General features: G+C 42.6%; 1 protein-coding gene across 3 annotated transcripts in view; it reads left to right on the top strand.

Moving 5' to 3' along the window:
- Positions 1-979: 979 nt before the first annotated feature.
- Positions 980-27,882, top strand: part of LOC124061081 (disks large homolog 1-like) — a 94,115-nt gene continuing 67,212 nt past the window's right edge. The window contains exons 1-6 of one of the 3 annotated variants that reach the window (XM_046392613.1): positions 980-1,292; positions 1,421-1,581; positions 2,661-2,831; positions 4,697-5,510; positions 5,955-6,051; positions 25,514-25,840. In XM_046392613.1, the coding sequence (XP_046248569.1) occupies positions 1,563-1,581; positions 2,661-2,831; positions 4,697-5,510; positions 5,955-6,051; positions 25,514-25,840 (1,428 nt within the window). In that variant the 5' untranslated portion in view covers positions 980-1,292; positions 1,421-1,562. Of the gene's footprint in view, positions 1,376-1,420; positions 1,582-2,660; positions 2,832-4,696; positions 5,511-5,954; positions 6,052-25,513; positions 25,841-27,882 lie in introns of all 3 variants that reach the window. The other 2 variants (XM_046392612.1, XM_046392614.1) reach the window with 2 other exon arrangements.

The following is a 27,882-nucleotide window of genomic DNA, read 5'->3' as shown; positions in this document are numbered from 1 at the left end:
CCACAACAGCTGAGTGTAATGAGCAGGAAGACTCAAACAAACTTGGAACAAGTTAGCTTTATTTTACTGAGTCATTTTGACTGATGTGTTAGCAGACGACTGCCTGCTACGCTGAGCAAAAATAGCAGAGTTTGCAGCCCTCTTTCTGCTCACCAGTTGGATGTGGGAGTCCAGTACTGGCAGTCGGTGGCTGGTCAAATCGCTCGTTAGCTTCCTAAATGTTTTACATTCTGCGTCAGTCATTCACAGTCAGCAGCTATTAACCTGTATTAGCCCTATTAGCAGTTTCCAGTGGTTTCAAAGTGGGAGTGTGAATGTTTCTCATAAACTGATGAAATAATATAAATATTTACTAACCAATCTGTGATGAGTAAGATACTAAAGCAGTTTGCACTGACTTGATTTTAGTTTTGTTCTCACTTTTTATAAAAGTTATAGCAAATATATTGTATATTTCTTTAAGAGACATAGTTTTTTTTATATAAACTAGGCCCTGGTAATTGACATGGATCTAGGCTGAGAGATACAGCAGGGACAAGCCTGGGATAGAGAAGCTAATCTACTCAACACAATAAAACTGTTTACCATCATAATACCACCAAACTCACACAGGGATGGGCTTGCCTGGGCAGCCTGTGGGATTACACCTGTGACATTTCAGCCGGATCCCTCACACACCTCGCTTCATAGTGTTTAATATATGTGTTGGTGTGTGTGTGTACACATTGGAGCACAATACATAGAAGTCAGCCATGTGTTTTTTTGCTTTTACATTTGATGAGACTCTTTGCTTTTTGTTTGTATAGTCTAATTTATTTATAGTCAACAAATGTATGGCAACTATCATTTAGCAGGTGTGTGTGTGTGTGTGTGTGTGTGTGTGTGGGGGGGGGGGGGGTTGTTACACAGACCCACCTCTGGGAGTCTAATCAGTATCCCTAAACCCGAATCTATGCACTGTTGAATGGATTATAATGTAGATCCAGTGCAGGCCCCGGGGTTGGCTAATGTGCTAATGCTGTGCTGCTTATTAGGAACCTCTCAAACCTGCTTGAGAGTTGATGAGAGCGCATGAGTGTTTGTGTGTATGTGTCTTTCAGTGAATTAGGTGTGTGTGGGTTCATCCCACAGGAACGCTTAAGAACCGGTCGGACCACGTTTTGACTGAAGTCACCTGAGTGAAGAAATGGAGAACTAGTTTTACCAAAGCGAGGCAGAGACGAGAGGCAAAGGGAAAGAGAAGGAGAGGGAGAGCAAACAGGCTTAAGCTCCGGGTCCACGCGGTCCACGCGGTGATTATTAACCTTTGATGTCTCCGGTTTCTCTTTTTTTTCTGCGTTGAAGTGACGCTTTTTGTCGCACTTTGAAACACTTGGTAAAGTTGTTGTTTTTTCTTTAATTGCTGTTCATGAAAATACAGGGTGGTGTAGCCTGTTGTGGTTTCTGTTTGGTGTCCTAGTTTGGAGGCAGGCTTTCCCGGGACAGACGCACACATCTGTAACAACAGATAGACGGTCACAGCGACTCAGACGAGCCCGGGTTGGAGGACTGTGCGTGTCACCATGCCTGTGCGACAGAAAGGTAACTATTAATTAGATGTTGTTTCTGAATATTTCCTCTGACCTCATTTCACTCTCTGCTGTATATCCCAACACATATTTTGTTTCGTTGCAGAAACGGTAGCAAACACATGCATTTAACCCACTGTGAAAGGTTGCGCTGATAAAGCGCGCCCCTCTAGCTTATTAGTTAACGCTTGAACGCGAAACCTCTTCGCAACAACGACAATTTAACGGTCGATTATTCTTTTTCATAGATATGCGATTATATAGATCTCATGTTTACAGCTTTTGCTAATTATTAAGACATTGTGGTAAATTCGGCACACAAGTTTTCCCAATAAGCAGCATTTTATTTTTTATTTTTAAACCGCTTTTTTTGTTTGTAGACAGCAAGATACACTTAAAGACACAAAATTCAAGATATTTTGACTCTTACTCTGATACGTAAATAATAAATGAAAAGGGATTATGTTCAATTGCCTGCCTGACATCTTTCACCGTAAGAAAACGGTATATAAAGGCTGAGTTTGATGTTGGTCTGTCAGTGCTTCCGGTTTAATCAGCTGTTCAGAGTGACATGGACCCTGGAATGCAGTCTGCAGTCTTCCTTTACACCATGAACTTTATTGCCCTCATGCCCTTCTGTGTCACACATAGTAATAAAACTTAATAGCAGTTACCATTATATACTTATACAATTTTTAGATGCTGTAAAATTTGCAATTCAGCATTGACGTCTAGCTGTGGAAATAGACAGCGGATTACACAGAAGGCGAAAGAACACGTTCATCTTGCTCTCTTAGGAGGAACAAGGAGATGAGGTATCTTAGAGGCCTACTGACAGACTAATAACACCTGTGTCCAGTCTGTATGGAGCCAGGTGTTATTAATCTGTCTTTTATTAACTTCACCCTAATGACGAGTCTGAGGTCAGAACCAGCAAGAGTTTTTAACCATAGTAATCCTCAATTAAGAAGAGGCTTTTAATGTACAGTTCCTAATCTCTTCGCCCTACTTAAGAGTGCCTGGAGAATTTTGTCTTTCCTTTTCCCGTCACTAGTCATGCCGTTAATACTTATTTGTGTATTTTGTATTTAGATGCTCAGCGAGCCCTGGAGCTTCTCCAGCAGTACCGGGCCAAACTTGACCAGAGACAGCAGAACCAGAGTCGAACCAAACAAGGCCTTGTGGAGGAAGACCACCAGCTGCAGCAGTCGCTGGACCGAGTCATTAATGTCTTCCAAAGTCAGCTCTTTAGTGCTCTGCTTGGTAAGGATATCTGTTTGTTTGTTCATGTACCCAGCCACTGTGCTTCCATACGTCCAGCTATACCTGGTATTACAGCGTGCTGATTTGAAAACCTTGGTTAGCTTTTATCTGCTGACCAGCCTGTCGACCCTCTCGTCATTCTTTGATGCTTGGATTGGACACCTGTTGAAGATGAAAGGGTTTTCCAGGTGACTTGCTGGACATGTGTTGAGGGAAAGATGTTTAAGTTAGCTTTTTTTCAAATGTTATGTTGGATTACTTTTTCTCAAAACTTTGGAAAACAAAACAGAAACTTCCTGCTATGCCAGATGTCACTGTTTGTTGTGATTTGGGTGAACATAGTTCTTGTGCTAGTCAACAGTTTCAAATGCTCGGTGTTGCTGCACTGCAGCCTGGTCCACTGGTAGACCTGTGCAGGACTGCATATGAAGGCTGGAAGTGGAACCTGTGTTTGCTTTTGTCCAAATGAAGATGGTTTAACTATGTGACAGCAATGTTGTAGGCTAGCAGACAGGAACGGGCTGATCATAAGAAAGGATGGTTTCTGTTTGGTTTCGGTGAGTGGTGGCTCTAGTTTTCATGGGGTCTGCAAGATGATGGGCTTGACTGTTTGCTGTTGGAGATCAGAACATCAGGATGTACCGTAGATGTAATATGGCCTGCCACTGAATACACAGGTCCCTTTGTAGAGGGCACACACAGATTTAGAGGCTGTGAAGGATGCATAAATTCCTTCTTAAGAGTTAACAGTCTGTGTCCAACTGGTTAGTTCTGCACGTGGTGGACTGGTGCTTATAGGAAGAAAAACACTCGGCACATGCATCTTTGTGGTTATGTACATGACGACAAACTGGTTCTTAGTTCCTGGCTCCACGCCCACACCTCTGGCTCTTACAGCAACACTCCTCTCTCCATTTTGTTTGTATGCACGTGTGTTTCCCGTTCACCAAACATGAGTTCCTTTTTGTGACTTTGACCTTCAAGCTGTCTTTGTTGTTAAAGTTGTATTTTGAATCGGGGTTTTTCTTTTATGACCATCAAGCTTCTCTTGGCTGCCTCAGCTCCCTTCCACGTGGATGATTTAGTGCAGAATTGTATTTGTATGTGGAGAGAGGGAAGTGAAACCTGATCAGCCTAACAGTCACATTGTACCTACTTCTAAAAAAAGGAATTGATAATGGAATCAGCTTCCCCTCTTTTGAGATTTCCAGAGTTTTATCAGTAATTTTAAGTATAATTTTGTAATACTATGGTGGCAGTACCCTGATGCTGCCACTAGAGGTCAACAGTGTATTAGCTGTGTTTTCTTTGATTTCTCTACCAATGAGTTTTTCTTCAATTTGCTTGCCTCTCAATGGAATGTACTAAAAACAGTACTGATTAAGGTTTTCTGTTTTTGCTTGTTTTTTTATTTTCTGCGTAGATAGATCTGGTGGTTATTTCTTTTCCATTGTTCACTGTAGCATTTGTTCAATTCAATGTCTTTATTTAATGCCAAATCACAACAAAAGATATCTCGTGACTCTTTCCAATTTGAGCAGGCATAGACCAGACTCAGTAATTTAGTTAAAATATCAACAATGGTGAATGTGTCCATTACAATTTCCCATAGTCCATAAGTTTAAAAATTTAAAACCAAAGCTTTTCAGTTTACATGTGGTATAAAACAAAGATTTTCAGTTTGGAGAAGCTTAAACCAGAATATGTTTTGAATTTTTAAACCACAAAGTGTCTGGAAAGATGAACTGATTATCAAATCATTGTTTCTGCTGTACTGCTCGTTATCACAGTGTGTCGATATTTTGTGAGCTGTTCATTCCTTCAATCATTAAACATGGCTGCAATTGCTCCTCTTCTCCTTTTAGACATTCAGGAGTACTACGAGTTGACCATCCTCACAGACAGTAAGTGTTCTGGGGACCAGACAGACCTTCCTCCCCCCTGTAACCTGTCAGCAAACCTCCCAGCCCAGCCACAGCCTTCTTCTGCTCCTCTAAGCCCCCAAGCTTCTGGAGGGCCATCTCAGCCAAACCCCCTGGCCCCCAGACCCAAGTCAATCAAGTCCCCTGCCCCTTTAATCCCATCTGGAATACCCACAGGGAAAACATCTTCCTCTACAACACAGTCCACAACACCTCAGTCACAGCCAGCCAAAGTCAAGTACCGTGCTCCTCTTCCTCCTGTCCAGCCTGGAGCATCCAAATCATTGACGTCACAGACCTCTTCTCCCTCCACATCCCCTGGAGTCACAGGGAATGGTGCAGAAACCCCCACCGGCTCTATAAAATCTTCCCCTGGAGAATCGCTCAATGGAACAAAGCCTCATCTTACTGCCACCAACTCCCTTTCATCAGAAAGTTCCACCACCACCGCCAGTCCACAAAGCTCTTCTCTCACTCCAGACCGACACCTGGCGACTGTCTCGGCCCTTGTCTCCAGCACCATCCAAGGCCTTGTGTCTCCGACCACTCCAGACAAACTTACCCCCACCAGTCCAGGCATCAACAGAGTCACAGACGCTACCATAACCTCTCCAGCTCTTGCGACCAGCAAGGATCTAAAAATAGGCAAAGTCACTCCCAGCACGAGCCCAACTAGCCCCAACCAAAACAAATTTACCTTCAGCAGCTGCAGCCCCACAGTTCCTCCATCACCTTTTGCTAAAGGTCCTCCTCTGAGGTATGTCCAACATATGAGCATACATTTCAGTTGTTATTATTAGCAGACCAAACTTTCCAACTGTTGACTGACATTTTAACAGACCAGACTGATGAATTATTTCCAGGAAATTCACTGCAAAACACTATAGAAATGAGCAGTTGACACCAAATTTACAAAAATAAGACCAAAGTATGACTTCAGGCAAAATTTGTTCAGTGTGCTGACACAACTCTTTCATTTGATGTTTTTTCATTGATAGAAGTGAAAATGTACATTTATCTGTATGAAAATAAATTATTAAATTATTATTTTTTTTTACAGAAAACTCATGCAAACACAAAATGTTGTTAGTTAATAAATGTCATGCTTTGTATCATGAAAATGTCTATTTATACTATTTATATCAGTTGTAGTAGTACAGAATAATAAGTTCACCTACAGATGCGGTCGTTTTTTTCCTAGTCCAACCAGCCCTGGGTCAGTCAAAGGCTCCCCATCCAGCCCTGGTCATGGTCCAATCAGCCCCCGGCCAGCTACAAGCCCACTGCCTCCCAGCAAGGTACGGCATCCCTAGTTGTTTTGTATTTATGTCTAAGGAAACCTGCAGGAAGTCTCTCAGTAATTAGCAAAGTATAATACATATTGCCTTCTAACCTAAGCTGGGTGATCTCAGTTGTCGGGTGACACGATTGTGGAAAAGAAGTGAGGTTATGATTTTATTCCTGAGTGGAAGAGGAACTTTTTACTGGTGATGACATGTCTTCTGTAGAAATAGTTTATCGAAAGGCTGCTTGTGGCTGCAGAGTTCATAATTAAAGGGACAAGTCGTCTACTGGCTCTTTGAACATTGGCTTACATAATGTGACAAAGGGAAGTGATTCAGTTCAGTAACATTTTAGTCGTCCAGCAGAGAGTCAGCAGGTCAAGCTCAGAGATGGGCCCTTGCAGTTGGCTTTTTTCTTGTTGGTGCTGCTGAAACGGAAACTGAATGGTTTTGTGTAGTTTGGGCTGTCTGACAGGCTTACACTGCGCACAGTGTTGCTTTGATTTGCTGCTGATCATCCTCAACTTGGGAAATTGTGCTGACTTCACTTTTTACTGCTTCATGTGCAGCATTTCAACTAACTATTGCTTGTGTTGTGCTGTGGTTTGTGGTAACCCTGGACACATTCGTCTCCTGCTCAGGTGACCCTAAAAAGCAAGCCTTTCCTGCACGAGGGCCAGCGTTTCAATCAAATGGAACACATTTTTGCATTTGCATTGTTCATCATCCAGTACTGACTTGTTTAATGAACAGGATAATTACTATTAAACAGCTGTAGAAGAAACATCCGCACAATCCAGCACAGAATGACTGACAATTTCCTGTTGGCAGCAGTGAGCATCAGGAGAAAACCAACAGCGAGTGCAGGACGAGGGACGAAGTAGGACAGAAGCAGAAACAAAGAGAAAATTGTGTTTGTGTGTTAGTTTCATATGAGAGATTCGGGTGTGAGACATCAAACTGATATGAAAAGGGTTGTTTGTGTCTTTGTACTGTTTTCAATTGAGTATATGTCAAAAAAAGGATTTGCAAATTATCACATTCGGTTTTATTTTTATTTTACTCGGCATCCCGTCATTCTTTGAATCAAGGTTTTCAAGGTTTCAAGTCCCACATCAATTGCAGTGCGTAATGATGTGTGTCTAGAAAAACATCTTGACTGAGTGAAATCCCATCTCTGTGTGATGCTTCAGGGTGCATATGGAGCTTTAACTTCACCAATACCCACAGTCCAACTCAAAAGTAGAGCATCCATTGCTATACCAGTGTTACTGTTCACTCTAACCCCCCCCCCCCCCGACTCTTGCCAAACAGAGACTGCCCTGATAAAACAGCAGAGTGGTGTGTGTGTGTGTGTGTGTGTAGCAGTAGTAGTAGTAGTGGTAATAGTAGTAGTAGGAGTATATGTATTTGTGTGTGTGCTTATGTTGTGTGTATACACCTCTGTCTGTGTGAGTGTTAGCTGTGCATCCATGTGTATACGTTTCTGCACACTTGTCTGTCTGTTTTTTTGTGTGTGCTGAGTTTGAGTGTGCGCACACCGAGCCATGCACTTTTTGAGGTCAAAATGTGGCTACCAGCTGCCATAAAAACGATGACAGCAGTTGGAAAACAAGAGAGCGGGTGGAGGTGCACCGGGACAGCTGCCATGTTTCCAAGTCGGCCTCTATTTTAGCCGAGAAGTGCCGTCTGGCCAATGATGGTGAAACGACAGGTGGACAGGACGTGAGAAAGGGAGGAGATGGAGATTGAGGGATGACAGAAGAGGATGAGAAGGAGGAGACAGAGACGGACAGACGGCAGAAGGATGTCACCAGCAGCAGCAAGCGGCTGAGTGGTGGACCGAGAAAGTTGCAGCTGGAAGATGCTTTGGTGAAAGTTTGCCAGGCGGACTGGTGAGGATGGACTGCATCTGTATCCTCACTACCAAGGTGAGACACAGGAGGAGCAGAGGAGAATGGCAGAGAAGACAGCAGGACATGAGCAAACAGGGTGTGATAATGAGGGCGTGCAACATCAGATCCAATGTTCTATTTGCTAAATTATCCAGGTTTTGTGATCAGTCCTTTTCAGTGATCGCATGTGTTGAAACTGTGTGTGAATTTGGATGCTAAACCTTCTTTTTCTTCTACTAGTTTTTGATTATAAACTGTCATCAAGGTAGCAGGATTTTATTAGAAAAGTGTGACTGATACCTTAAGTCCTTTATGGGGATTCCCTTTAACACATCCACATGAAGTATTTCACAATAAACTACATCTTCAGTAAGTGATGGGAAACTACGTGCAGCTGCTCACAATTAGCCATGCGAAATTGGTGACATGTTGCGTATTGCAAAGATGGGGTGCTATACTTTGTGAACGAACAGGCTATAAGATGATGGCTTACAGGAACATGATGTGCTCTAGTCAAGCGGCTCTAATGGGAATGCCGAGCTGTTGCTCAGCTGTTGGTCTGACTACATGTGACACCCTGAGAGACAGGAAACTGGGTTGATAGGACACACACTTCAAAAGACCAGCTATCTAAATGGCTTACAGGCTGGCTTTGTAGATACCTCACAGATTCACTGGTTGACTGACTGACTGACTGATTGGTCTCAAGGCAGGACACAACACAACGCACACATATGCTCATGGCCCATTTAGAAGCAGTGGATCCAATGTGAGCTGGGATAGGCTGCAGCCCCCTGTGTCCGTGCACAGGATGAGAAGGTGTACACAATGAACAGATGGAGAATTTAACAGACAAAGGTGCTCTCATTAGAACAGAACTGTAAATACTCCAAGGCCTAAAGGGCATGGTATGCTTGGATCAAACTAGCTTGTATGAAGTGTCTTCTGACCCCGTCTTGAGGACAGAGTGTTCAGAGCTATGTGGTATTCATGGTATTGTACAACTGTAGTTTGTGTGTGCACATGAAAAAGTGACAGAAGTACTTGTGTGAGAGAGGAGTTCAAACCCTGCGTACTTTGGCCCCTTCGCACACTAATGACTGCTGTTTGATAGCCTTGCAAACACAGGCAGGTGTGGCTCAGGAGGCACAAACGCTCATCTGCTGATCCTCTTCAAGGCACTGATCATGCAAGGTCAGGCGCTTTGCACGGTAGCTCGCCATAGCAGTGTGTGAACAGGTGAATGAGAGGCTAACTGTACAGTGTTGTGGATCTCTGAGTGTGGCCATTTTACCGTTTTGTTTTGTCTGGAGCAACAACGACATAAAGACTCTGATAATGTGTGGCACAAATACTGCAAGCACAGACTTTATACTGCATCTCACATTGTTCTTCCATATTGCAAACTTAGACAACAACCTCACAACAATGTGTTCAGAAACAGTCGTTTGTCTTGAGATTCTTGTGGTTATTCCATACGTAGTTAACAGAATTTAAAAAACGGAATGTGTCACTGAATCGTAGTTTAAGTTTGTTGTCACAGCTCAGTTTTTCATACTCTGTTCATACCCCAACTTTGAACCCTGCAGGCCTCATCCGCCTCAGTAAGAAATACTGTCTGCCAGCTGTTCATGAGCTCCTCGGAGCATGACACTGGGACACAGGGACTGGGAGTTTGAGACTGGACAGAGAATCAAACTCACATTTGCATGAGTAACTATGGCAAAGCTGTACTCAAAATTTCCAAATACCATTACAATATAGTGAGGAGGCTTTGGAGAGAAGCAGCATGGCCTGTTAAAGTCAAAGGGATCTGTTGAATCATAGAAAGTGCTGGAGGACTCATGCATGAATGCACACACGCACACACACACACACACACATAAGACACAAGTCTGGACTCTGTTGGCAGACATACAAACAGACTGCAGGGATTCCATCTCACATTCATCTGGTTAATCTCATTTATCTCATTAAGGTAATGGATTAAAAAACAGAGGGTGTTCCCTGAGCTCAAGACTGCCTGATCGCTGCTGCAGGATGTCTCTGCACATCCTCTCTCATCTTCCTTGATTCGTTTCTTCTTTTTCTCATTTCTCTCTCTGGACTCTTTTACTCAGTGCAATCTGGGTTAACAGAAACACATGTTTAAAAAAAGACAGAAGTTTTAAAATCCAGGCCTAATTGCACATCATCATCATCAATCAGAATTACCCTGAGTTAATCAGAAATTCATTTGGTTACAGTAACAACTTGAAAATGAGAAACAATACACATTTTGATTCTAAACAGAGGGATAGAGTTAACCAGAAAGTTTAGGCCATTTTAATTGTTTTGCCAGCATCTTTAGTCATCATCAATCTTTCAAATAATGAATACTCAGATGTCTAATCATATGTCATATATCAGCAGTGGAGACTGTTGTCAAACATACAGCATGTGGATTTTACTTTATCAGTGTTCTCTCCTGTATCTTCCCAATCCTCTTTTCCTCTCTGATACGTCCAGTCTTAAATCCCACCCTGGTTTTATCAGTGTGTGATTGTTGTTTGGTTTTACCGAGTGTCACTGGCCTCCTGTGCTCCAAGAGAGCAAGAGTCTCTCCTAAGAGGCTTACCTTAGGCTGCTAATAGACTTTACAGAGGTGGAGCTATTCTAGGATGGACAAAGAGGAGAAAAGAGAGGAAAAAAATGAGAGACCCACACAAAGACTGAAGGAAGGAGCGATCAAATCTGTGAGAGAGTGCATGAGCGTGAGTTTCTTGTATACTAGTCTAGTTTCTTCTGGGTTATTTCACTGGATTTTTGCAAGAAAACTTCTACACCATCCTTCCCATCCATTCATCTTTGCAACTGTCCAACTGCTGTGTAACTGCGGGGAGAGGTCACGGCTGGCGAATTAATCAAGGAGGAAGGCATGAGAGGAGAGGAGGGAGAGAACTTCCTCAGCAGCTGTAGGACTGCTGTTACAGGTCAGCTTGCCTCATGAGACCCTCAGCGAAAGGTTGAACGTCCTCTCGGCTCTGCAGGATCCACACCTTTTGTGAAGAATTGGACTTAGTCTGTAGGTTTGGATCACCCTGCCTGTAGTTGGGCAGACACCTACTGGGCCAGCACGAGGGATACATGTGAAGATGGAACATCGCAGCTCCGCATCTTCGGATAATGTAACGTATCTTCGCTTGCTTTCATTACAGTTTATTCTCTGATTCGTGCTGTTTCTAGGTCTGGTTCACACAGAAAAATGGTCTTAGTCTAGTACTTTTGGTAGAGAGTAGCAAGAGAAACTGAGGGTAGCTCAGAATCGGTACGAATGACCGGTAGACCATAAGCGGCGTATTAATGTGTGGTGTATGTAAAATCATATACAGTTTGGTGCATTCTTGTCAGCTCTATTTGCAGGGAATCGTATCCTCTTCCTTTTGTTTCCAAACTTCGCGTCACTTCATTGACAAGCAGATCTGTGATCAAACCGAGTGATGTGAGTGATGTAGACGACTACATGGCCACTGCTGATTTAGATTAATTACCTCCTCTGGCTCCTCTTTGGTGACATTTTGTAAATGATGCACATTTAGATTGTCACCCGTGATTGCGATGAAACATATTGTGATGTTAGTTTTTGGCTCATGGCACATGATTATTTGTGTACATATTTGAGGCACATGTCCCACAGTCCTTATGTAAAATCATTATTTTCGCTCTCACTCTCGTTTGCAGTATTCATGTGGTGTCATGTGAAGTACGGAAGTACTTCTACTCCACTACATTTCAGTTGGAAATATTGTACTTTTTACTTTCAAGATTAAATTTTTACATTAAAGTGGATTACAGTGTGTGATTTTGAAAGATTAGAGGAAAGTCTAAAAATGAAAACTGATTTGTGTATCAGAACTTGAACCAGTGAATCACCTGACGTCTCAGAATTATTTTGTGACTGGATTTAAGGACGTACCTGTTTAGAAAGTAGTTAAAACCATCTACTTACATGTTGGTTTTTTGCAAAGCTTTATACTTTTACTATGTGTATGCTGTGTAAACTTAGCGTGTTTAAATACAAGTATTTTACTTGTAAAGGAGTATTTTTACATTTTGGTCCTGTTATTTAAGTGAAGGATCTAAGTTCTCCTTCTACCACTAGTATTAGACCAGTTTCCAAAGCCTTTCTGAGGTAAGGTAGGCTACAGGTTGACACCCGTATACAGTATATCAGTGTTGGAAGCACCTCTTAATTAATGGTGGTACAGGACACACCTTGTGTCAGATCCTTCCGAAACACTGTGATCCAGTGAATGATTCTCTCATGGTTCCACAGGCCTTTTATCAGAGGTGCTAAGTCACAGAGGCTCACAACTGAGAGGAGCTGAGTAATTAAGAGGAATTAGTCAAGGGCCAAAGGTCATGACTTTAACATCACGATGCCTGCTCCATTCCCTGTAGTGGCTTCACGACTACTTCTGTTCTGAACCTCACATGAATACTAAACTAAATGACTAAAGCACACCAGCTTTATTCACCTCGACATTGATCCACAACATGTCGGTGTGTTTAACAAACGGATGTGAAAGGAGTGGATAAAACTTTTGGCTTCACTGCTTTGCTTTCAGGACTTTTGTTCTTTTGTTTGGAATATGCCTTGCAAATTCACATTTCTTTTAATTAAGAGAAGCTTGCATAATTTATTTGAAAACCTCACTTGTCTCAGTTTGTTTAGGGGCCAAACCCTGGAAAGCTGGGTGAGAAGCTAAGCTGTTGTTAAATTCAATATTTGGATGCAGGCCTGGAGACAACATGACTATAATAAGATTAAGGCTACACAAATTCAGACCAATTTATTATTATGTGTGTCGTACTGATGTTTTGTTTGAGGGTCCTTACCATGGAAAAGGTAGTAAGTAGTGAAGCCCAAGTGCTCCTTTTGTGTTCTTATTGTGTTCTCTGTGGTCACTATATTGTGGTCACATATTTCTGGATCACATGATCCAATATCAGTGGTTGGAACAAACACTGAATTGAACTGCTATGATATGCAGTGCTTTACTACTGTGTAGCATCACTTGATGGCTAAGGGGAAAAGCCATTAGTCACTTGCTGTGCTGCCTGTTTTCACAGGAACAAGAAATTGTCAGCTCTGTGACCTCCTCTTGTTCATTTGCTTGTTCGTCGTCCTGCAGACTTTGCAGCATTACTTTCAGCAGTCCATTGTCCTCGCCAAGCTAACAGGCTAGCAAGCTGTACTCAGCCATGTCATGCCTGAGTACAGCCAGAGCAGCTAATCCCATTAAGCAGATGACTAATCTCTCTCTCTTTCTCTCTCTCACTAACACACACACGCAAATTTGGATTCATGCCGTTTTAGGGCCACCCTAACCACTACCACTGACCCAAGTTCATTTCAGTTCACTGTGCGACCCCATGCTCTGCAGAGCTGGTAGTAGTATAAAAGCAACCAGCGTGGCAGAGATAATGACTTGTTGAGTGTCGGTGAAAAAGCTGTTGTCCTCATGTGATGGCTGTCAAAACCCTTTTTCACACTCAAGTGTCTTCATGTCCTTCAAAGTATTTCACTTATGGCTGTAACCACACACTGCTTATGTCTTCCTCTAATCAAGTAAGCCATGTTTTTGTAACGATGTTTAAAGTCTTTCTGTGTCTGTGTTCAGATCCTCAGAGGCTGTGCAGTGTGTTACTTCTTTTCTGTGCAGTGTTTGTATGCACATTCATGGTACTAGAGATTATACAAACCTTTTTAACAAAGCTAAGCTTGCTACACACCCTTAGCAATGTCAGCAAACTTACAAAAATCCCCATAAGTTTAAATTGGACATGACATGACTTAGATAAAATGAATATTTAGAGAAAATTGTTGGGGTGCTGCAGCGTCTGTGTTTTGCCACATAGTGTCACTGTCTGTACGACCAAGACACCATCACGTCGATACTCAAATTTTTACTCTGCAGAGACTTGACACTCTGCTTTTGCTATTTATCCACCAGAAATGATTATTATAAAATATTCAGTACATGACAATCCAGTTAATGGGAGGAAGCTTAAATTTCTTCTGCTGCTCAGTTGATGTCTGTAGCTGCGAGGCTTCAGCTGGAGTCACAGCATGTTCTCGCACAACATTTTAGAGAGAGAGCTAGAGGATGAGATAAATATAGAGGAAAGATTCACTCATGTGGAAAGTGAATACCCAGCTGGTAAAAGCAGATCACGTGAGCATGTTTGAAATGTTGATGTATGGAGTCTTTTTTGATTGGCTGCAGTGCGGAGTGGAGAATCCGCCACAATTGGGGAGTAGTGAGTGTATGAGGTTACCGCACACACATACACACAGCGTGGTTATTTCTGTGCTGGCTGACCTACTAATGTTAACATGTAGTACATGCCTGCTAGGCTCATGATGTTGCATCCTGTGTCTCTCCCGCTCTCTCTCTCCCTTTTCTATCTCATTCATTCCATTCTGTCGTTGTTTTTCCTCCCTCTCTCTCCTACCTTCTCATTTTCTTATTATTCTACTCAGTAATTTGGTCAGTGATGTTGGAAATGTGCCTTTCTATCTTTATACTCGCATTACTGTATATTTTATGAGCCATGTGAGCCAGGATGCCTGTGGCTATCCCAGATGTATGAATGTGTGTGTGTGTGTGTGTGTGTGTGTGTGTACATTGGCATGCACACATATTAGCAGGATCTCCATCTGTTTCTTGCCAAACACAGAGGGACTCGTATAGCTGCTCTCAGGACATCTAGCTTATCACACAAGCCAAGATTTTGGAAGATTGACACTTGACCCAAAGCTGACTCCTCGAATACATAAAAAATTTTGAGGTTTCAATGTGAAACCGGAGAGCAAAGCATGTCAAGTCAAAAAAAATATTCACAATCATATGCCCCCTTTTTATATTGTCAGACATCACTGGGATCTCTACCTGTTTTGTGAGGGCTCTTATGTTTACTCTTCTAAGCCTCCAGTAAACTCTCAGGCCCCCAGTAGATGTTAACTGGATCAATCAAAAGAAGAAGTAGGAACTTGGTCTCAGTGTTTGACAAGTGATACTCAGGATGAGCGGTGTGAAAACTTCAAAGCAAGCACAGAACTCCAAAATGTCACCAACAAACAAGCAAACTCCAAGAAACACACAAAAGAGAATCTATGGTTTGGAATTTGCTCTAAGTTAACTCGGATGTTTTCCCAATCATACAGCTAAGAAAACAGGGCTGAAAGAGCTATTAAAAAGTTCAATCACACCATGAAATCTTGCTAAAAAACATCCTAATGAGGATGGATGTAAAACACATTGTTTCCAACACATTTGTGATGTAGATTTCCTATTTTTTGAGATTTGAAGCTTTGCAACACGGTTAAAACGTCTATAAGTCATTAATGATTAAGGCATTACACAGAACACACGTAAGGTTTCACATGTGTCAGTTTATGCCAAAGTGGGGTTTTGAAGAATACGTCCCAGCAGTGCTCAGAATAACCTTTCATGTCATTGCATTATTTATATGACTTGTCTACCTGCATCAACTTCTAGACTTAATTGGCTCCTCCAGGCTTATCTGTGCATCTTTTCATCTGTGTACAGTTGGAAAATCTTCTAAAAATAGTTTCTCATTACTGATTACCAGCTTTAAATGTAACTTGAGGTGCAGCCTTTGGATGTGGATTGATTATCAGTAAACCTCAGAAATTACTTTAGAGACATTTGTATATTTTCAGCTTCTCTCTCTTCCTCCACTTTCAGTATTTGTCCCTGCCTGTTCCCTGTCAGTGACCTTACGGTCACCCTCTCGTTCCCTCGCTTCGTCCTCTGCATTCTCGCACATTGTTTCCCTCTCCCTGTCTTCTTCTCTCTCATGCTGCGTTGTTTGTTTTCCAGTCGAGGTGAGAAGACAGAGACGACCGCAGAGAGAGACTACTGTGTGTGTTTGGGTTTGTGTGTCTTCGTATGCGACGGTCCAGATGGCCCAGTCGTCAGCATCAAGAGCTTCGGTTGAAGCGTGTGCTTTGACTTGTTTGACTTCCTCTGCCCTTTAATTCCCCTCTTCTTTAATTCCCAATCTTCTCCTCCTCTCCTGTCCTCTCCAGGATCCAAACTGGAGGTAAAACAGTGGGGGCAGTTAACAATCTCAAGTTTAAATCGTTAGGCAGTTCACATAGACAGTTTTGCACAGGTAAACCGACTTTACACCATATTAAAATAATGATTTTTTTTTGGCCAAATATTCAAGAAAGAATGTTTTGTGTATTAAGCTGTGACTACCTGCTGTGGGTGCTAAATGTTCTAACTCTGGATTTCTTTGTCAAACATGTAGTTTCTTTGTTCAGTAAAGCTGCTGTTGCAGTGTGTGAATTGCATCTATGTTAGTATTTATGGTAGCCTGTGTGATGTGATTCATTTTTATATATGGTAGGACATTTTTGGTTTGAAGCCATTTAGGTGTTAAATGGGCTTAGCTGTTGTTTGTTTGATCAGATGGATTAAGTGCTCACTGGCTGCTGCTAAGAGGACAGTTCTGTACACATAGTGAAATCACTATTAATAACTTGATATAGATATTATTTCCTGCCAGTAACTTACACCTAAGGCCATGTTCAAACTCCATAAAAATGCAGCCCTCTCGTTCATTTTAATTAGGCCAGTCCGGCGACACAGCAGGGGTGCCAACACAGAGGGATCCAGCAGGAAGGAAAAAAATGTATGGTCGTCCAGCTAGAAACTTGAGCTTGGGCTCAACTTTTGCCGCATCTCATTGTTATGACATCCGTTGCTACAGTCAAATGCATGTAAGCACACTATACTAGCAGATTATTTTGTAAATGTAAACAACATATGTGTACTTTTTTGCCTTTCCTGAGTTGTGGAATCCTGTCTCAGAGTACTGTGGAGTGTTTTCAACTTTAACGGCTTACCACATTTTATGCCTCCCTGCTACCCGAAGCAGCAGCTCTCTTAGCATTGCTTGAATTCAGGACACTCTACTTTGCAGTGTAATGTAGATAATGAGCATTTTTTTTATATTAAAGCTTTGTCCAGTGATGGATTAATGGGATCGTTCTGTCTCTCTCCGATGATGCTTCCTGGGCACCTGTTGTTTCAATTGCGCCAAAGTTGTCATCCTGCCAACTAAACAATATTGCTGTGTTCAAATGTCAATTTAACAAGTCACTCCATTCATTGGTGTAGATGAGTGTGTGTGTGTGTGTGTGTGTTTGGCAGATCATGATTTGTGAAGCAGGGTGATGTAACAACATTGCCTCTGCCTCACCCATCCACTCTTGATGTCTCTCTACCACACTCTCTCCAGCAATGTTATATTTGGTCAATTCAGTCTTCACTAGCCCGTATAATACTGAACCTTTACCCCACTCCTCCTCGCCCTTTGTGTGTGTGTTTACTGCTATATGACTATACAAGGCAAAACATTACTGCAGCAGGTAGAAAGAGAGAGTAAGAGAAGTGAAAAGAGACAGAGAGAGAGAGAGAGAGAGAGAGAGAGAGAGAGAGAGAGAGGTGGGGGGGGGGGACATTTTTAATCCTCCCTCCACCTCTGTGTGCAGGTCTCTTCTTCTCTTTCTCCTTCTCTTTCTTTCTGTCTCTCATTGATCTTGCTGTTGAGAGGCGGGCCAAGAGAGGCAGTGGAGCGAAGCAAGGGAGAGCAAGCAAGTCAGGGAGAGAGAGAGAGAGAGAGAGAGAGAAGGGGAGTGAGAGAACGAGAGAGGGACACACTCACACACACAGATAGAGAGAGAGGAGATAGAGGACTGGGGCTGCTGCTGCAGAGGAGGACAAGAGAGACCACATCCATACTGACACACACATGCACACTCTTACATGCACACACACATCCATTCATTTGTGCAGACACACACACACACACACAAACAAACATACTCACACCCAGACTGACCCACACATGCTGACAACAACAACAACAACACACTGAAAACACAAACACATGTGCTAACACAGACACACACACACACTGACACACATGCAGAAAGTGACCATGGTGCTCCCTGCATACTGACCAGCTATGAGGATTACACAGATGAAGATGATGATGAAGATGAGAGCGATGAAGAGTGTGAGAGAGAGGACGCCGGCCTGCCACAGCTGAGGACCGTAGCCAGGCGGTGGGGGGGAGGGGGGGTGCCGGCCGAGTGGGGGATTGTGGGACGGGATGGAGCGCGGTTGATAGGACACATGCATGTGCATGTGTGTGCGTGTGTGTGTGTGAGTGTGAAGTGTGTGTATGAAGACTAGGATGCCCCCCCAGCGCGGGACCAGCTAGCTAACGTTAGCCACATGTTGTGCCACTGCAAAGTAGCATGCACCAACAACACCATATCTCTGATGTTTGGATGCAAGGTAGGTAGAGAGCAGTGTGTGTGTGTGTGTGAGAGAGAGAGAGAGAGAGAGTGAGGGAAGGAGACATGCAGTGGGTAGAGGTAAAGTAATGGACAGTGAGAGACACTGACTAAGGCAAAATGTGCTGAGAGAGAGAAGGAAAGAGGTAATGACTTAACTAAGGGACTCTGGTTTGAGGTAAACTAAGGTGAGAGTTAGTAGAGACGAGAGAGAGAGGGAGATAGAGTGTATATGTGTGTGTGTGTGTGTGTGTGTGTGTGTGTGTGTTTGATAGAGAGAGGTAGCGACAAGGAGAGAAAAAAAGCAGGTTTGTGTTCTGCTGTCTGATTTCATATTATTAAAACTCTGCAGCCGAGTTATCAGCAACATCTTCATCATGAGTCCTGTTGCTGCAGCTGTGGTAGCTGATGCTTCATTCATTTGAATTCACCACTGAAACTTATTTAAATCTCTGCGAAATATGTCACATTGGGAATTTGTGTAACTCATTGTTAAATGTAAATATCTTTATACAGTTATAGAATTAATTTGAATTAATTTTAGTGGATTATGGTCTTAAAAATAACTCATTAGCATTGAGAACTTGCTGTTTGAGCTGCAACAATTATTTTCATTACTTACTATTTTGTCAGTTATTTTTGTTAGTAATTGCTAATTGTTCAGTCATTGGACAAAATAATGAAAAGTGCCCATCAAAAGTTTTCAAAGCCCAAGGTGGCATCTTAAAATAACTTGTTTTCTTACATTCTTTCTTAAAAAGCTTAGCATTAAGGATCGGTAGCCTGCTTTTCTTCCCTCAGTCCAAGGACATGAAGGTTTAGGTCACGTGGACACTCTGACCAGTTAGGACTGTGGTAGGATATCCTGTATCTCACCTGATGGATGTGTGGGTCAAACAAACATGAGCCTGAAATTGATAGACAGATAGAAAAATAATGGGTCTAATGTGTCCCATGTTATGTGTCTCTTACCTGTGAATTTATTCGATTAAAAATAAGCCGCTTTAAATTCATTGTCATTTCATTATAAATGTGAAAACTGTAGCCTCTTGAAGCAGGTCTTTGGCATTCGTACCCCATTATTAAATTAACATCGCTGTATCCCTGATGAGTATGCTGGCTTGCTAATTACATAACATCAGGCCACGTTAAGTGAATGAGCTTAGGCTAAAATTTGCAATCATCTTCTTGCAAAGAACTCTGAAACTGTTGAGTGGAAAATCAACACATGAAATATTAAAATTGCACCCAAGCACTAAAGGAACTGTGCCTTTGAAGTGGAGGAACTGTTAGTACACTGTGCTGCATCTTTGAATAGCCATAAAACACACAGATAACCCAAAAATGCCTTCATAAATGGGTCTATAAACTTGTCTAAATAGCACATTGAAAACTGCATGAGTTTGAGAAATAGGGCGAGAGACACACAGAGACAAAAAGGGACAACGTACACTTTTAAAATGTCATTGTGTGAGTCAAAGAATAGATTAGCTCATTTCGCTGGTTTGAACCGAAAGGAGCTGAGACGTTCACTTTGCTGTGACAAATTCATGTATAGTAGAGCAATATAAGACGCTACAGTAGCCACCATTGTATGCTGTTGTCCAGTTCAGCAGTTAGCCCATGATAAACTGTATGGACTTCACTTCTGTCCTATTAGATCACCTCACCATGACGGCCTGTTAGATGGAGTCAGACAGAGAGACAACTGCTAGGCTGAAGCTACAGAGAGAGAGAGAGAGAGAGAGAGAGTGAGTCAACATGAGTGTGTGACACAGTGAGACCTCTGGTTTAGTCCTATACGAGTGCAACAGCCGAGTGTGTCCTGCGGATAAGCTGCTTTTAGCCTGCAGGTGAGAGTTTTGAGAGATGGTCGACTCTGCGGTGTCAGCATCGCACTGAATTCTGTGTTTCCAAACGTCAGGTATGGCTCGAGTCCAGGCAGCACTTTGACTCACCTGCTTCTCAGGTGAGTCTCACTGGTTCACCTTTGGCTGCGTCTTTTTGAAGCCAGAACTTTTTTAACCGGAGCAGAAAATATCCCTCCATCAGTTTCATCATCTTTTCAACAAGGAACTTTGCATAGACATGAATAAATTTATTTACCTGAACTGAGTGGGATGACAATTTTTTTATTAATTCTTGTAATTGCATTTATAGGATATAACGATACTGGTGTAATTTAGATTAACTGTTTTTAGATGAACAACCCCTTATCCATTATAACAGAGAAAAGTTCTGTGCTCATAATAGTTGGTTTTACTGAGCATCACTTTTTGTGTATCTTCCATACAAATTGGCCATATAAAGTAGTCCAGCTGAACCTTACTGGACTCTCTTTTGAATGCTAAGCTACGCGTCATGTACAACATGTAATGACATGTTTGTGTTGTCTCTGGATTTGTCGGCAGTGAAGTATGGACGTGTTGTTTATCTGTGTGCATATCAGTGTTTACACTGAGGTGGACTGTAGTCCACTGTAGTGGCCCGATCTGTGCAGGCCAGTCAAGTTCTTCCACACCAAAGTCATCCAACCATGTCTTTATGGAGGTTTGCTTTGTGCACTGGGGCACAGTCATGCTGGAATAGAAAAGGGCCTTCAACAAACTGTTGCCACAAAGTTGGAAGCATAGCATTGTCCAAAATGTCTTGGTATGCTGAAGCATTAAGATTTCCCTTCACTGGAAGTCAGGGGCCGAGTCCAACCCCTGGAAAACAGGCCCAAGAAGGTACCGAGTGTTGTATTGTGAGTTTAGAAATGTAAAATTATGGTATTGTGCACACCTTAGTGGTGATAATGTTGATTTTGGAGCAGTATTACTACAGCTAGAAAATACTGTAAAGATACTGCGATGTTGTCACTGAGTATTACAATACAGCATTCTGTACACCAGAATCAGCAAATGTTCGCACTTCCACTTTCTTCCAGGACGTTTTAGTTTGTTTTCCGGAGTTCAGAAGCTGTAATCAGAACGGACTGAAATTTGAACATACAATGTAAAGTTTGATTTAACCACATGCAAACACAAGATACAAGAAGAGAGACAAGTGTAATAGACAAACACAAACATGGCAGGGAGAGGGCAGATTTTATACACATGAGGGTGAACAACATCCATTTTGTGTCCATTGCTGAAGCTGTTTAAGTAGCTGAGAAGATAAATCAAACACACCTTAACTGGGTCAGACATTTCAACACATTCAAAATAGATGAAAGTGTTCCTCTGTTTCTGCTCAAGCCTGGTCTTTTACTAAAGCCCTGCGTTTTCTTTTTCTCAAGTTTTAAATATTTCTGCGCTTCCTGCAACATATTTGAACCGTCAGATTCCATATTTATGACAAACTTTCAACATATTAAAAATAAACATTAGAAATAACTTTAATTTTCTAGATGGGTGTTTTACTTTATAAGCAACGTTTTTGCTACTTCTTTTCTTCCTCTCTGCCTTTGAATAATTAATTTCCTTTTGCTTTTTTTAAAATTAATTTATACTTCCATTTGTCGTTTTCAAAGTAGACTTTAGTTAAACGGGTTAAATTTTTAATGTGTAACTCACACTGTGATGGTATTCAGTTATGGGAAAATAAGCATATGAAAACATGCAGTTACAGACAAACAGGATTAGGAGTAAAAAATTAAAAGAAAGAATTTTACTATAGATTAGAAACATGCATAATTGTTGCATTGCTGTATTTCCTTTGACAAACATGTGCACTGATGTAGTGATTAGCTGTCTTTATTCTATTAAGCCCTTTGTTACTGTCACGTTGTCATTGTTGCTAAACGAATCGGATCATCAGCTGTTCGCTCAGGTTCTGGCAAAAGGACTTCATGCCAAACAAGCACGAGAGACAGAGAGAGTTGTGGAGGGCTGGAGAGAATGAAAAGATAAAGAGAAAAAGAGAGAGATGAAGGCACATGTGTGTGTGTGTGAAGACACATGTGTGTGTGTGTGTGTGTGTGAGTGTGAGAGAGAGAGCGAGAGAGAGAGAGAGAGAGAGAAGTCCCTTACGGCAGAGGATCCCCTGCTCTTTCATATCTCACCAAGCATGACTAACGCCTGACTTTACTCTCTCACGCACACACACACACGCACACACACACACACACGCACACACACAGATACACGCCAGCACACAGACATGTACGAGGATGCTGAATCTGCTCCCTATCGAGTCACGTTTGCCTGGCTGACACACTAACACATGACAGCAACAGAGAGCATGCGTGTGCGCGTGTGTTTGTGCGTGTTTGTGTGTGTTCACCAGGCTATCTGCAGGCGCAGTCCTGATTAGGATTGCTGGGCTCTTGCTAGTTGAGCAAGCAGAAATACACACACACACACACACACACACACACACACACACACACACACACACACACACACACACACACACACACACGTACACACACAGAGGGATGTAAAAGCAGACATATTTGGTGTCTCTGTCCATTCATGCATTAATGCATTCAGAGGTGTTCTTGTTCCATGTGAAAATCAAATGCCAAATATAGGATTATGACAGGCTGACTGTGTGTGTGTGCGTGCGTGCGTGTGTACTTGCGTGTGTCTGAGTGCAGAGGGCAGGAGCAGCAGTGTTGTGACAACAGTGTGAGCCAGGGTCTCTTCAGGGTCTTAGCGCCTGGCTGTTCGAATGCTGCTTTCAAGATTATTTTGAGGCGTTTCTGACTAATTAGCAAGTCGACAGTGAATGAAAAGATCAGAGCGCGAGGCGGAGAGGAAACGAGATGCGCTGAAGGTCATGAGACTGGTTCAGATCAGTTCATTTTGTCAGAGCAGCATTTACTGCCTATCAGTCTGAATGAGGTTAAAGTATGCAGCAAGGGGGGAAGCAGGGGCACAGCACGCACGGCCACGTCTATTTGAATCCGCAGGAATTAGCTGATACTCCTCTGCGCAGAAGAGCTCTCCTGTGCATAGCAGTCGCCCACTCCCTGCCCCAGAACACAGTTTCAAGAATAGATTTTGCATCTTGCTGCTGACCAAGATGACAGCTGCAATGTCAAGTCAAACGGAGTGACGGAGCTTTAGCGTTTCATTGATGTCGCTCTGATCAGCTACCAAGCCTTCCTGTCACTAAGTGTTAATGTTACAGCTTGAGAAAAAAAAACTGATCGGCACATCATCAGTCAACTACTGTAAATCAGGAACACTCAAAGTTCGTCACTAAATGACTCATGAAAAGAGAAATACCAATAACTGTTTTTTTTTTTCTTAAACAGTCTGGGCCTGAGAACAAAACGTCTAAATTCCTCTCTTGGGAAAGAATCTTAATTAAAACTGTGGGCTATGTAGTTACTGATTTAGAGACACAGGGGGAGCTGACTGATAAATCACACAGGCACACTTGTTTTTTGTAGTTTATTGTATGGTCTTTCCCTGGTAGCTTTGCCTGACCTTGACCCTTGACTGCTATACACTTAACGCTGAGCATTTCCTGAACCCCACACTCTAACAGGTTTAGACCCAAAAGCACGACCTGGAGACCTTGCAGATGAATCTAAAAGTTTGCTTTTACTCCAAATGAACATGAACATGCAAGAGTCAGGACATCAGGCAGGCAAACAAGAAGAGGTGGACAAAAAGGCAGAAGTGGAAGGTTCAGGCAGAAGCTGGTGAGCAACAGACAGACAGATAAGGTGAGTGGGTTACCTCTTAGTAAGAAACCCCTGATGATCTGACTGGGAACAGGTGGAAATCCTCCTGTATCCTGCGTGGGTACTGAAGTGGGAGAAGAGGAGCAGGCGTGATGAGCATTGGCAGGAGCAGGGGTTACCAGAGGTCGGGAGGGAGGGGCAGGGTCTGAAATGAACAGAGTGAAGTATGCAGGTGAATGAAGAGGCTGGCAGTTGGTGCAATTTCCTGTCTGTCTGGCATGTCAGTAAATGACTCAGAATTGCTCCAGCACTTGTTTTGACATCTCTTGTAGGTTTGTACACATTATGATGTAAATACCCTCTCAGCTGCTGTACCTCTTCATATGAGTGTTCAGCTGTGGTACAGCGAAGCTGAGCCGCAAATCCTTTTCTGAGGGCTTTTCACACGGTGTACGGAGTTAGCTGTCCTTTAACCTTGAATAAAAGTCAACCTGTGAATCCAGTACCTGCAGTGCTGAATGAGCAACTAGATTCTACCTAGGTGGATTGTTTAGTGTCTGTATGAAATTACACTGTTATCTTGGTGATGATATGATCAGAGAACCGACATCCCATTCGTCTCAAAGCTTTAAAATTCCTCCTTGAACTCACTTGTTCTGTTTATCAGTTGCTCTTCTTATTGGAATCCATTTAAGAGGTAAAATTAAAGAGTGATAAAGGGTTTTCACTTGCATTCGTCCGATCCGTGTGCTTCCTGGTAGTGACCTGCTTGTGAACAGAAGGGTCATCCTCTCAGCCGCTCTGCTGGCCGAGTTGCACTCCATGTAACCATGATGTCGCAGATTCAGCATTAGCTTAAGATCCCCTTCCCCACCTCCCCCTCAGCTTCACAGGGTCTCCCCATTGTACTCGTAACGCAGAAATAAAACCAAATAGTTTTTTTTAAGATGAAGGGAAGCAAGGGAGAGTGCATGGGAATGGGGAATGAGACGAGGGACAGTAAATAGTGAGAGTTACTGTAGTACGAGTCAGAGATGTGGAAGGGAAAGAGGCATGATGAAGGTACGGTGGGATGAAGAGGAGCGAAAGAAACAGTAATTCCCTGAGGCAGGCTTGTCGCTCTTTTACCGTCCTCTTTCATTCTCATTTTGCCTAAAAACTTCTGTTTCAAGTCCAGTGTGTGTGTGTGTGTGTGTGTGTGTGTGTGTGTGTGTGTACAATACGGGAAGCTCAGGAACAATTACTGCCATGCTGGGTGTACACCTGGACTGACCCCATGTGCAAACACACAAAAACTCAACTATAAAAACATCTCATTACTTATGCACGCACACACACACATGCACACATGTACATACACACTCTGCTGTGTTCTTTCATGCTTGCTGCAGTTTTGCACTAATCCTTTCTTCTTTTCCAGCTCGAATTAATCTTCAGAACTAACCTCTTTTCTTCTTCTTTTTTTCCTCCTTCCTGTACCTTCCAACCATTTCTGCCCCCTTTTTCCTTGGAATTTTCTCTTCCTGGTCTTTATTCTTTCACCATCCGGTTTCCTCTCCTCCTCCTCCTTCATTGCTATAGAAATATCGGTATCAAGAAGAGGAAGGAGCTTCACCAGGTGCCCCAAAACTCCACCAGCACCCCTGCCATCAGCACCCAATGGGAGTAGCCAGAGAGCTGAGGGATGGAGGGACCCTGGGGAGGGAAGGGAGGGATGGGGGGACCTGGAGGAGAGAGGGAGGGGGCGCCGGGACCATGGAGAGAGAGCGATCACTGGGGAGGGACGGATCTCTGGGTCGCCACTGTGACCTGCGGGGTGCCGAGCTGGTTCAGGTGGCGGAGCGGCAGCTGTCGCAGATCCAACACGTTCACGGATACGTCACTCACACACACATCACGCCCGCTCAGGTAACTCGCTCTGGGTGTCTGTCTCTGTGACTGCGGTTCTATCCACAGCCGTATACCAAAACACACACACACACCCTCCCACTCACTAACTGACTCTGTCAAGCTGCTCCCCATCACATCTGCTCACCAACACCGTCTACCTGTCAGTCAAAATGTCAGTATGTCAATATGTTTTGCTGTTCTGCGAAACCTTTGACTGGTTTTTATGTTTTGACGCAATGGCCCAATGAGCTCATAAATTTTGCCTGACATTCTTACATAATTGAAGACTTTCGGATCTCAGCTTATCATAACTGAACCGACAGCCGTATTTACAAAACATTAACACTGTAATTGACCGTTAAACAGCACCAGAAGAATATAAAAACATGTTGCTTGTTTTTAAATTGTTGTCTGGTGTTAGTGTCTGTAAATCAGTTTGGGAGTGAGTGCGTGATCCAGTCCCAACTCTGCTGAAAGCTGCTAAATTGTTTAGCAGTTACATGTTGAAGAAAAAGCAATGTCTGATTATGTTTGGTTTAAACATACTCGAAGCAGACACGACTTTGACACCAGAGGATTTGCATCCCACATGAGGTTATGTTTAAGGAACAAAAGTATTTCGGCTCTGGTTATGTTAAAATTGTGATTTGGTTTAATATTAATGAACTAAACCATTCATTTCATTATGTGTGTGTGTGTGCGTGCGCACGTGTGTGTGTTTGGGCTCCTCTTTTGTTTACAATGTGATCATAGACTTTCCCACCAAACAAAGTTTTTTGGGAGCTTTTCAATCCTTATTTGAACACCACCGGATAAATTACCAAATCATAATGCAGTCAAGTTCAAATTAAGTCTGTTTGAGATAAAAGAGCAGTAAAATGCTCCATGTCTGTTGTGACTGTGTATTAATTTATTCAGAATGTGGTCCATTATCAAGTCTAATACCAGGAGATTCTTTTTATGAAGCTCTCAGCTTTACATGGTGTTGGTCAAGGTGGCGCTTCCCTTTTAAGTTCAAGTACAACCAGAAGTCGGGGGACCTGTTTCAATGTGGCTCCAGAATTAGATAGGTCTTTTAAAGTACTTCGAAGTCGAGGATACTGGCCTAAATTTTCTTCTGTGCACAGAGCCTTTCTTTGTGCCAGGAGAATACTTTTGCAGAACTGTGCATGCAGGGATTCAATCGAGTGCTTGTCCCATTTTTTAGTAATGAGGCCCATTACTATCTCTGCTCTGCACTCGGTCTGTGTCTGTCTGGCTCCCTCTCTCTTTGTCTTGCTTTCTTTCCCCCGCTCTATCTCCCTCACACACGCACATAATCGCACAGCGTAGCCTGGTAATCTTTTTATTTTGGTTGATTGGGCTGTATCTGTCTGCAGATTAGCACTTATATCACTGTAGCAGCACAGCTCTGAGCCACACACACTTTGTTTCCCTGTTGCTCATGCAACACAAACACACACACACACACACACACACACACATACACAAACACCTCAGTTTTCTTCATGATGTGTATGTTATGTTTTTGTGACTGTTGTTTTACTGTTTTTTTGTACTGTAGGTTTTATTGCTGTCTGGTACATCACATGTTCTTTTATGCTGTCTAACAAAAGCAGATTGGTTTTCCATTAAAGTGACATATGATTATGCAAATTAAGAATATCAAACTACTTACTGGCCCATCAATTACATGGCTGTAAAGAAAATGATCAACGGGCCATTGCTCCAGGGATTTTCCTTCTCAACTCTCTGTCATCCTCTTTAAACAAAACCTCCATTTTTCACGCCATAAACCACAGGAGACTTTATGGCTGAAAGACCTTAAAAAAATGACCCAGGATTCTTCTGTTTCTTAGAGTTCCTCTTATTTTGTGTCTACGTCTTTTTGTCTCTTTTCTGTCATTCTCTGTCTTCCTTCTTTGTATCGTCCCTCTCCTGATATGTCGTCCTGTCTGAATTCTGGCATGAGTGATTATCAGCTGGTGCATAACTTTGTTAAATCAACTCTTGTTGTCAGCAGTTGTGCGTATGTTTATTGGCTGAGTTACAACAGCCCT

The sequence above is a fragment of the Scatophagus argus genome, chromosome 6, assembly GCF_020382885.2.
Source record: "Scatophagus argus isolate fScaArg1 chromosome 6, fScaArg1.pri, whole genome shotgun sequence".
In the NCBI taxonomy this organism is placed as follows: Eukaryota; Metazoa; Chordata; class Actinopteri; family Scatophagidae; genus Scatophagus; species Scatophagus argus.
Note: the sequence above shows the minus strand (reverse complement) of the source record. Positions and strands in the feature narration are given on the sequence as shown.